Here is an 11,314-nt window from a genome sequence, read left to right as displayed (position 1 = left end):
CGAGCTCCGCCCACCGGCTCGCTGCCGGAACTACACATCCCATGAGGCCCTGCGCCACCGCCGCTTTCCACCGGAAGGCGGCTCGCTGTCGTGGGGGTGCGGGGCGCCAAAGGGATTGTGGGAGAAAGGTTCAGTCCTTTCCGTCAGGCGGCAGCCATCAGGTAGGCAGCGTCAGGATATTCGCCGCCTCATCCGCCGCCGATCTGCCTTCACGTCGGCCATCCAGGCTTGGGGGCCCTACGTCCTGGGAGTTTCTCCTGCCCTCTGCGCGGCGCGGGTTCGATTGAGACGCGAGGCAGCGCGGGCGCGGAAAGGCGGCCCCCCGGCGCGGGCTGGGGGGGATGCGGTGATGGCGGCGCGGACCCGAGCTGGGCCCGGGGCGCGGAGGAGAGGGACGCGCGGGGGCTGAGGTGCGGGAAGCCGGGCCTCGGGCGTCCGAAAGCGAGGCCGGCGGGCCGGGAGGACTAGGCGTCTTGACCCGCGCCGCGCCGTCACCGCGCCTGCCGTGTGTCGGCGGGCGCTGAGGCGGGCGGCTGCCCACGGCGCGCGTGCTGACATCCGCGTGTCCCCAGGGTGAGCCGACATGGGCGCCTACAAGTACATCCAGGAGCTGTGGAGGAAGAAGCAGTCGGACGTGATGCGCTTCCTGCTGCGGGTGCGCTGCTGGCAGTACCGCCAGCTCTCGGCGCTGCACCGCGCCCCGCGCCCCACCCGGCCCGACAAGGCGCGCAGGCTGGGCTACAAGGCCAAACAAGGTGAGGGGCCCGCGGGGCGGGGGGCGCGCCTGAGGTGGCGGCGTGGGAGACCCGTCCCGAGGCCTCCACCCTCACGGCCTCCCTGTCCTCCACTCAAACAGGCTATGTCATATACCGGATCCGTGTGCGCCGCGGGGGCCGCAAACGCCCAGTTCCTAAAGGTGCCACCTACGGCAAGCCTGTGCACCATGGTGTCAACCAGCTCAAGTTCGCTCGAAGCCTGCAGTCGGTTGCGGAGGTAAGAGACTTTTTGAGTGGCGCGCGTGTTGGTCACCTCCTGGAGGTGATGGAGAAGGATCTGGGCCGCTGTTCGGTGGTTCATTTGTACCTAGGTGAGCCGTGTTGTGTTTGAAATGTGGCTTGGTGATTTTTATTCTTGCTAACCTCAGTAAATCTTTTCCAACACCTACTTAGGGAAAAAAGTGCAAGACCTTTATAGATGCAGTATTTTTTTTTTAAAGACAACTCTCCCATCAACATTTAAATTGGACACATGGGGAGATAAAGCCTTTTGTAAGGAGAAGAGAAATACATTGTTAGGTGTCATCCAGTTAGGTTTGTAATGATAGGATTCCCATTTTCTAACACATACACAGGTGGAATTAAGTTCTGACATGATACAGAAACGGATTTCTTGCCCATCTCCCCCCACCGTCCTCCCAGCTTAAGTGGTAAAGAATCTGCCTGCAGTGCAGGAGATGCGGGTTTGATCCTTGGGAAGGGAAGATTCCCTGGAGGATGAAGTGGCAACCCTCTCCAGTATTCTTGCCTGAAAAATCCCATGGACGGAGGAACCTGGTGGACTGCAGTCCATGGGATCAGTAAGCACAAACATGCAGTCTAGCTGAGTTGCTACCAGAATTTAGTTTTCATTTGGGACTCTCTCATAGGTCGTATAAATTAATGTGAACCTGTGGAGCCTAAAACTTTAAATAGGCAATTGGACATCTTAAAGAGGAAGTTTCCCCAGGTGTTACTGGTTATGAATTGTCTTTCTTGGCTAGTAAATTAAGCTATGCCCTGTTGAAGAGGTTGGCCAACATGGGCCTGTTGCCCTCCATAAGCTAAAAGTATTTTGTTTTAAAAGAAAAGGCATAGAAGACCAGACAAGAGACCTTTGTAGCCTTCAGAATTCTCTTAAGTTTGCTAACCCTTCTGTTGTACTAGAAAAGTGCAGGGTTGTAGAATGCTAAGTTTGGTTAGGTAGATATTCATATTCACACCTTAATTGGCAAGAAGGTAGTGAGAGAAAGGTTTCAAATAAGCATGTTTGTGTTATTTTCTAGTAAGCCTTCCTGTGGGGAGATGCTGAGTATTTGGGTAGTTTAATTCAGAAGCTTTAGTCTCTTGTGTAGTGAATTGCTGTCTAATTTGTTACTGGGATGTGTGGAAGGCTGACCTTGGGCCTTTGTTTCCTGTCCTAGGAGCGCGCTGGCCGCCACTGTGGGGCCCTGAGGGTCCTGAATTCCTACTGGGTTGGTGAAGATTCTACGTACAAATTCTTCGAGGTTATCCTCATTGATCCATTCCATAAAGCTATCAGGAGAAACCCTGACACCCAGTGGATCACCAGACCAGTTCACAAGCACCGGGAGATGCGGGGGCTGACGTCCGCAGGCAGAAAGAGCCGAGGCCTGGGCAAAGGCCACAAGTTCCACCACACTATCGGTGGCTCTCGCCGAGCAGCGTGGAGAAGGCGCAATACTCTCCAGCTCCACCGCTACCGCTAATATATGTGATGTCTGTAAAGTTCTTACCTAATAAACAATTTAGGACGTTCTTGTCTGCTTAAAAGTGTTTTTTAATTTGTTTGTAAAACTAGTTGTCTGCAGATTGCTTCATTGAATGCATTGTCAAATTATGAAAGTGCAATAATGTTTGAGACTTATTGAAGTTACTTACACATATAAAGTGTATATGAAGTGATGGTGTATCTTGCTTTTAATAAGGGAAATGCCTTTGTTTTTGCTTTATTAGGGAGTTGTGTCTGTGTTTAAAGTACTGTTTGGTACAATAGGTGTAAAATTCTGTAAAAGAGGAGTGCAGAAACTTAACCCTGTAGATTTGTTGATGCATGTGGTGAGACCTGCGGCTTTATTGGGGTGATGCAATGCTCTGCAGTTTTATGGAGTTTGGCAGGGACGTTTTCAGTTGGATTTTCATTGGCAATGTGAAGGGTGTCCTGATCCTTTCTCGTGATCATATGCAGAAAAATAACGAAATTTTTGACTAGGGCCCACTTTTAGGCTTAATCTAATACTACATTTGTGTAACTGCTGCTTCGGAAAAGCAAGTAATCCCACCATTTTTAAGAGAATTGAATAGACCTGTTGTAAGAGGGTTCTGACAAATGAATCAAATCCTGGTTTACCTAAATTAAATTGCCTTGGCCTCCCATGGTACCACTGAAGTTCATATAAAGCTCCTGATTCAGGCTTTGGGATCTGTAGAATATGGAACTTTGTGCAAAATGGTCGTATTTACACTGGTGTCAATTAAAACTGATGGAAATTGAACATTAGATAAGTGTGTGTGTAGAGGGGGTGTTAATTAGCCCTAAGGTATGTAAGGTAGTAATGTTAGGATTGGGAGCTTGGTGTTCATCAGATCCCTTTCAAGTGTAAGACGACAGGAAAAGCTTGGATCAAAAAGTTAAAATGTTTTCTCTGAAGTATTTGTGACCATCATGAACTCTAAGCCACATTAGGGGATGGGGAAAATTGGGGTGGTTATATTTAAAAGTGTCATTGCTAAGTGTAATCTATTCTTTAGGGTCAAGTCACTCCATTCTTAAAAGGCTATTGAGAAAACTCATCGTTGGTGTCAGTGCAAGTTCAGCTGGCTTCCAACTTCATGTTGTCTACAGTTCCTATCCCTGCTGAAACCAGCCTCACAGTTCCAGACTTGCTGGGCCACCAGCTGTGGTTGCCCTTACCACCTCATTCTGCTTGTTCCATCACGTCTCCCTGTAGACTAGGCTTCTGTTTCCCAAGGTGGATTTGAGTGTAGGAAATACAGAAGAGGAATTACCCCTCTTCTGGCTGGCTATCTTCATAAATAGTTTGATTTTGAAATTTAATCGCTGGTTTTCTTGAACCAATTTTTTTTCTTCAAGGGTCTTTAAAAAGGCCCACTTAAGTGATTTCCAGAAGACAGGCTTGCAAAACCTTTTAAGAGCCAAATTCGTTCCAACTCAAAAAAATCTGAAACCATATTTTGTATGTAGAGGTTGTTCAATTACATAATAACAGAATAAATGTCTATTAAACCAAAACAAATGGACCTTCTGTTATCTTTTGTCATTTAATACTGGTAGGCTTTAACACCAACCTGCAAGAAGACACAACAAAATTATGGCAGAAACAGTTTCAGGGGAAATGCACTTAGTTTTTCTCGCACTTTGGTCCTTGCATGAATTAGAAAAGCTTGTTTGAAAGCTTTTTTTCCAACTGGGTTGTCACTTGGGGAGGGGAGGTCAAAGGTCGGGGTTCCCTATATTAAGATCACAGCCTGAATAGCTTCCACAGTCTTCTTGCCCCCACCCTGTGGTCTCACTGCTGACCTCATTCTGTAATAGCTCATCCCACTCTCCTGGCAGTTTCTCAGGCACTTAAGGCCCTTTCTAATGCCTGTATTACAGGAATGCTTATCAGGCGATACATGTCACGCCAGAAGCTTTCCCTGACAACCCCATAAGTTGTACCCATTGGAAAGATCACCAGTTGGTTCAGGTATACCCCAACTGATTATTAGGATTTTCTTCAGCAGTAGGGCAGTTGGATTTTTACAACTTCAGAAGATGGAGACTTGTCATTAAAGAAGCAGACAGGAAGCAGCTGTTCAAGGTCGCCCAGTGGCATTCTGAGTTACTAGCCTCTCAAACGTTTAAAGTTTGGTTACGTAATACACTGACATGGCTGAAAATTCAAAAAAGACTACAGTAGAAGTCTCGCTGCCTCTCCAGTTCCCATTCTGGAGGTAGTGTGATCAGTAGGTTTTTCCCATCAGGACGTAACTCATAAATACAATATATATGTATTTTTTCTTTTTTGCCTGAATGGTAGGCTATTATATACATGTTGATTTTTTTTTCATGTAGCTATATATCTCTGAAGGTATCACTCAATGGACGTGAATCTGAGCAAGCTCTGGGAGATGGTGAAGGATAGGGAAGCTTGGCGTGCTGCAGCCCATGGGGTCGCAAAGAGATGGACACGACCGAGTGCGTGAGCAGCAACATACCTGAGCTTATTCTACACCAGCTCAGCAAGCGCTTGTTCTTTTTTATGAGTGCACAGTATTTGTCATATTGATGTGCCATAAGCTGTTTACTGTGGCCCCTCTGATGAATATCTTTTTTTTCCAGTCTCTTATAAAAAGTTTTTTGCATATATCTTTGTTTATCTGTAGGATTAATTCCTAGAAGCAGAGTGGTGGAGTTAATACACAGTGTGTATATTGCTGTATGATTCCATCTATATCACATTCTGGAAAAGGCAAAATTAGACAGTAAACAGGATCAGTTCAGTCACTCAGTCATGTCCTGAAATATTTCCTGAATATTTCCTTCCAGTGAATATTCAGGACTGATTGACTAGTTTGATCTCCTTGCAGTCCCAGGGACTCTTCAAGAAGAGTCCTCTCCAACACCACAGTTCAAAAGCATCAATTCTTCGACGCTCAGCTTTCTTCACAGTCCAAGTCACATCCATACATGACCACTGGAAAAACCATAGCCTTGACTAGACGGACCTTAGTCGGCAAAGTAATGTCTCTGCTTTTCAATGTGCTGTCTAGGTTGGTCATAACTTTTCTTCCAAGGAGTAAGCGTCTTTTAATTTCATGGCTGCAGTCACCATCTGCAGTGATTTTGGAGCCCCAAAAATAAAGTCTGTCACTGTTTCCATTGTTTCCCCATCTATTTCCCATGAAGTGATGGGACCGGATGCCATGATCTTAGTTTTCTGAATGTTGAGCTTTATGCCAACTTTTTCACTCTTCACTTTCATCAAGAGGCTCTTTGGTTTTTTGCTTTATGTCATAAGGGTGATCATCTGCGTATCTGCAGTTGCCAGTGGTCAGAGGGAGGAAGGAATGAATAGGCAGAGCACCGAGGATATTTTATGGCTGGAAGCCATGCTATATAATATCACTATACGTTTGTCTAAGTTCACAGAACGTACAGCTCCAAGAGCGAACCCTACTGTGAACTATGGTATTTAGTGATAATATTGCAATGCTGGTTCATCAGCTGTAACAAATGTACTGTGCTGAAAGAGGATACTGATGATGGGGGAGGCTATATGCATATAAGGGCAGAGGGTTTATGAGAAATTTAACTGTGAACTTAAAACTGTTCAAAAAACAGTTTATCATAAATAGCAAGCAAAAAAAAAATGGATGTACTGACAGAGATTCTGCTCGTCCAGTCTGATAGAATTGTCATCTACTTTTATTTTTACTCTTCTGAGTGTGGCAGAAGCAAAGCCCCACACCATAGCTTTTTTCCTGGGCGTACGGCTGAGCTGTTTCACCCAGTGCCCCTACTTTAGGTAGGGGTCTTAATGACATTCTTGCCAATACATGAAAAAAAAAGGCACATCTCCTTCCAAGGTAATCAGGGGCTGGCAAGTCAATGAAGGCCAGTGATTCTGATCTTGTGGCTAGAAAATGGTAGAAAAAGCTGCTCAACTCCATCAGCCTGCACGAACCAGAAAGCTTTGTTGCGTTAAGCTACTGTTAATTGCCCTCTTTCTTATGACCGCAAAGCCTGTTTGATGCTGACGAATTCAGGAAGTCGAGCCTGCTTTTTATATTCGTCTTACTTTGTCTTATGGTGACCTTCTATCGTAATCCTTTGGCCATTTTTCTGTTAAAATCCATACACCTTTAAGTGCCATGCGTATTAAATCAGCTGTAGGGTGGCTGCTACCTTACTGTCGCTACGTTGCATTGTTTCTCTGCTCTTAAGTTTCTTGAGGGTGACTTTACATAATGAGCTTCCCTGAGAGCTCAGTTGCTAAAGAATCCGCCTGTGATGCGGGAGATCCAGGTTAAATTCCTGGGTCAGGAAGGTGCGCTGGAGAGGAGTTAGGCTGCCCACTCCAGTATTCCTGGTGGCTTAGCTGGTAAAGAATCCGCCTGCAATGCGGGAGGCCTGGGTTCAATCCCTGGGTTGGGAAGATCCCCTGGAGAAGGGAAAGGCGACCCACTCCAGTACTCTGGCCTGGAGAGTTCCATGCACCGTACAGTCCATGGGGTCTCAGAGAGTCGGACACGACTGAGCTACTTTCACTTCACTTTACTTCACTTGTGTAGAATAAGCTCTCAAAAGTTCAGTTGTTTGTTTTATCCTTTCAATTCTAAGCTCTCATTCCATCTCCAAATTCTGAAATTCCTAAGGGAAATTAGGTATATTGCATCAGTTAGGTAGACTAGATTAGGCTACAGTAACAACCTCTACATCTCAGTGGCTTAAAATTATAAAGGTTTATTTCTTGAGCAAACTACATGTTCATGGAGGGCTGGTTATGGTCCTCATCTCAGAAACCAGGCTACTGGAACAGCCGCTCAGCACAGCACCGGCCGTCCATGGCCAAGGGCAAGGGAGCGTGGTGCAGCATGCCCAGCTTTCAGAGCTTTTTCTCAGGGAGTCGTCTGAAGCAAGTTCCATGGCTCTACCTGAGTTCAATGCGGGGAAGTGAGATTTCACTGGGTAAGAGAGAGAACCGACTATGTGAACAGCTGAGCTTTTATAAATGTCCATCATTTGGAGAAAAACACACATTATTTGGATTTGTTCTGGAAGCATCACACAGCCTGACATATCAGCAGTGAAGTGACATGCGACATCCATATGCTACCAGCTACGTCTTGACCACCCCACAGAGACTCACCCAAAGTGGTAGTTTTTACCCAGGAATCCTTTCTCCACCATCATCCTCCAGTCCAGCCTTGGGAATGTTGGTTGGATGTTTAGCTTGTTCATAGATTTTTAGCTGTTGTTCTTCATGCTGCAGTGAAAATACTCAGTATACATATAGTTTTCAACCATTTTCATATAGGAAAAAAAAAACTTAGAGCCTGCTAGGAAACACTGATCAAGCTTCCTAAGAAACAAAATCTGCTGCAAAGGCGGCGTAGTTAGCCTGTGCCTTTAAAACACATCGTCAAAGCACTCAGATTTAATGAAGCAGCTAAAACACACGGTCCACAGCTCACTCTCAAATCCTGGGAAAGGGCAATTGACTGCCCCGCCCACAGAAATCGATTAATCATTTAATATAATTGGTATGCTAGGAACATCTGAACTCACATGCTTGCGATTCTCATTGTCATTTAGAGAGAGGTTCATCATTTGGCAGTCCTAGCTGGTTTAGAAACAGTAATTGATGGGTAATATAATTATCTAATCACTAAACGTCTTTCTGCAGAGACCGCAAACATACTATTTAGGTTCCAGAAGTTGATTATTAGCTGAGTGAGGAAATTTCACTTATCAGAAAGGAAAATTGAAGAACTGATTATCTACAGCCCATTGGCTTCTAGGTAGGTAGATTCTGTGGGGAGGGCCTGTTAGAATCCATTGCTGTCAACACACCTAGTATAACATTGTGACCAGAACGAAAAATGGATAAATCCTCTGCCTTCCTCCCAGTTTAGTAGTTCTCTGACTTGTTCATTCTGGCTCCATTTTTGTGTGAGATAAGTCGGTACAGCGCTTACAGATGTTGCCCCTCTGTGCTCCATTCTATTCCTTTCTTCTCTTCTTTTTTTACACAGTCCATCCGTGGAGAACTGGAGGCCTCCAGAGTCAGATCAACAAAAAAGCCTAGGGCGAGACTTCTGCTGCTGCTGCTAAGTCACTTCCTTCGTGTCCGACCCTATGTGACCCCATAGATGGCAGCCCACCAGGCCCCTCCGTCCATGGGATTTTCCAGGCAAGAGTACTGGAGTGGAGTACCATTGCCTTCTCTGAGGGCAAGACTAGGAAGGGCCAAACCCAAAGCTAGAAACCACCATGAAAGCTGTTAGCTGCCAACAGAAAAGCTTTATCCTTTCCTAGTGGAACAGTGTGACAGTAGAAATTGATCTGTTTAGTTATGCAACAATATCATTGATTTTTTTTTCTATTTGGGTATTTTTGGTGTTTTTTTCCTTTCATTTTTTTGCCCCACTGTGCAGCATGTGGGATTTAGTTCCCTGACCCGGGATCAAACCAGCACCCCCTGCATTGGAATCACAGAGCCTTAACCACCGGCCCACCGGGGAAGTCCCTCATTGATTCTTTTTCTGTGATTTGTAAAATACATCTGAAGGTCTGGAAATGCTTTGAGTAACAGCATTCTCATTGTTTAAAAATGGTGCCTTTGGTCTTCATGAATGTCACCAGGTGCTAGAAAAGCCGCTGCCTTTTTTAATAAAACTCTCATCGCAAGGTCTGGCAGCTTTGTAACAGATTTTAAGTAGGATCAGGAGGCCGGACTAGCTGGGATTCCTTTGACTTTTGAGGGCTCTTAGTGGTCACCAAGTGATCCCTGGGTCGGGAAGATCCCCTGGAGAAGGAAATGGCACCCCACTCCAGCACTCTTGCCTGGAGAATCCTGTGGACAGAGGAGCCTGGTGGGCTGCCATCCATGGGGTCACACAGAGTCGGACACGACTGAAGCGACTTAGCACAGTGGTCAGCGTGGCCACCTCCATGACACCCCTTCCCAGCCCGACAACACTCTGTAGTGTCGCTGGGACCAGGAGAAGTTATTTAGAGAAGACTTTTATTGAATCTAGAGGGTTTAATTGGTTTGGTTGAGTCACTAAGTCGTGTCCAACTCTTGAGACCCCATGGACTGTAGCCCACCAGGCTCCTCAGTCCATGAGATTCTCCAGGCAAAAATACTGGAGTGGGTTGCCATTTCCTTCTCCAAGAGGGTGTAATTATGAGGGTTTAATTAAGTAGAGGAAGGAAAGGCATATATCCAACTAGTTTTACAAGACAAAAAATACTTTCTGGGACCCACTCTTGAGGATTTCCCTGGTAGCTCAGTCGGCAAAGAATCTGCCTGCAATGCAGGAGACTCGGGTTTAATCCCTGGGTGAGGAAGATCCCCTGGAGAAGGAAATGGCCTCCAGTACTCTGGCCTGGAGAATCCCAGGGACAGAGGAGTCAGGGGGGCTACAGTTCATGAGGTCGCAAAGAGTCGGACACGACTGAGCGACTAAGCCGCCACCTGAGGCCTTCGGCAAGCTTCTTTGCTCCACCTTGTGCGTGCACCTCTCCTGATAAACATGAGACAGCACTGTGAGTGTTGGGGGCAGCGGTTAAAGACAAGGACGCCAGAGTCAGAGCGCTTGAGTTCAGCCCCTGCACTCCCATTTCCTGGACAAATCAGGGTAAGTGGCTTCGCATCTTTCAGTATAAATCCTGTCATTTGTCAAGTAGGTAAAAGTCCACCCAGGGTCAGTCAGCATTTCTCAGTGCTACCTTGGGAGAAGGAATACTCCGAGAGTCTGGGCGTCTAGTCAGACGTGGTAGAGGCGAACAAAGGAGTCTATTAAGTCATGACGGCCTGCGTGAAACCTCTCTTAAGAGCCGAGTCCCTTTCCCCTGACTCTGCTTTTCCCCAGGTTACCACTTTCATCAAAAGTCGAGTCTTCCAAGTGGACTGGGAAGAGCCCTTTCTCTGCAGGCCTCCTGAGGGTTGTCTCCTGAATTGCAGGCAGATTCTTTACTGATTGAGCTACGAGGGAAGCCCCCACGAGTGGGTCCCAAGAGCCCTTTTTCTGCAGAGCAAAGATCTGGATTGTCGATTTATGGACCACTGATATAAAATGCTCTTATCCAAATGTTGTTAATTCTCAGTAACCCTCTAATCCTTAATAATTCCTCAGTGAGCTAACATTTCTAATATGTAAAGTGTCTTTAACTCCAGCATATGTCATAATCGACTTGGATATAAAAATAAATCCTGTTGCATCCTCAGTACAACCAGAGGAAATTTTTATACTAACATTTTTCCCTAAAGATCTGAACTTTGAGACAGAAGCGGATTCCAGCTCAGGAGTCCCCGTGTGTGGTTTATCACAGATGTGCGTGCTGTCCGGGAAGTGGACAGAAAGAGAGAAGCCAAGTCCCAGGGGTCTCGGTCTCACAGGGTGGGTTTCTGCCCAATTCCAAGGGGAGCACTGGAGAAGGAGTGATGCCTCGGAGCACATCCTGACACATGGCGGGGAGACTGGGCTTTCACACTTTTCCCTGCACCGGCAGGTCACGAGCTGGGGTTACCCCAGGCAAGGGGACCCAGGAGGCCAAGCGGCCCCTGTAAGTCCAGGGCGGCCTCGCTGAGGGTCACAGCCACCCAGAAGCTGGGCGGGTGGTGGTGGTCATCAGCCAGAACCAGACGCCTCTGGCACAGCACCCACAACTCCACACCCAGCAACACAGGGATTCTATCACCCCCCTCGATAGCTGCTTTTGTTTTTGTTCTTAAAGAAAGCATTGTCATGATCAAGTTCTTTGCCAACATTTCAAGTATAATAAAATCAGCAAACAGTCCTGCATG

General features: G+C 46.6%; 1 protein-coding gene across 2 annotated transcripts; it reads left to right on the top strand.

Annotated features, from left to right (window-relative positions):
* The first annotated feature begins 135 nt into the window (after window positions 1–135).
* RPL15 (ribosomal protein L15) lies at window positions 136–2,534 on the top strand. 2 transcript variants are annotated; one of them, XM_015104654.3, is made up of 4 exons: window positions 136–161; window positions 573–755; window positions 857–993; window positions 2,180–2,534. In XM_015104654.3, exons 2-4 carry the CDS (start codon window positions 584–586, stop codon window positions 2,483–2,485), a joined length of 615 nt encoding a protein of 204 aa, XP_014960140.2. In that variant the 5' UTR covers window positions 136–161; window positions 573–583; the 3' UTR covers window positions 2,486–2,534. The 2 variants fall into 2 exon arrangements, with proteins under 2 accessions (XP_014960140.2, XP_027818465.1); XM_027962664.2 differs by having other exon boundaries at window positions 136–277.
* The last annotated feature ends 8,780 nt before the right edge of the window (window positions 2,535–11,314 follow it).

This window comes from Ovis aries, chromosome 26 (assembly GCF_016772045.2).
Source record: "Ovis aries strain OAR_USU_Benz2616 breed Rambouillet chromosome 26, ARS-UI_Ramb_v3.0, whole genome shotgun sequence".
Taxonomy (NCBI): Eukaryota; Metazoa; Chordata; class Mammalia; order Artiodactyla; family Bovidae; genus Ovis; species Ovis aries.
This window is presented reverse-complemented; position numbering and strand designations above follow the sequence as displayed.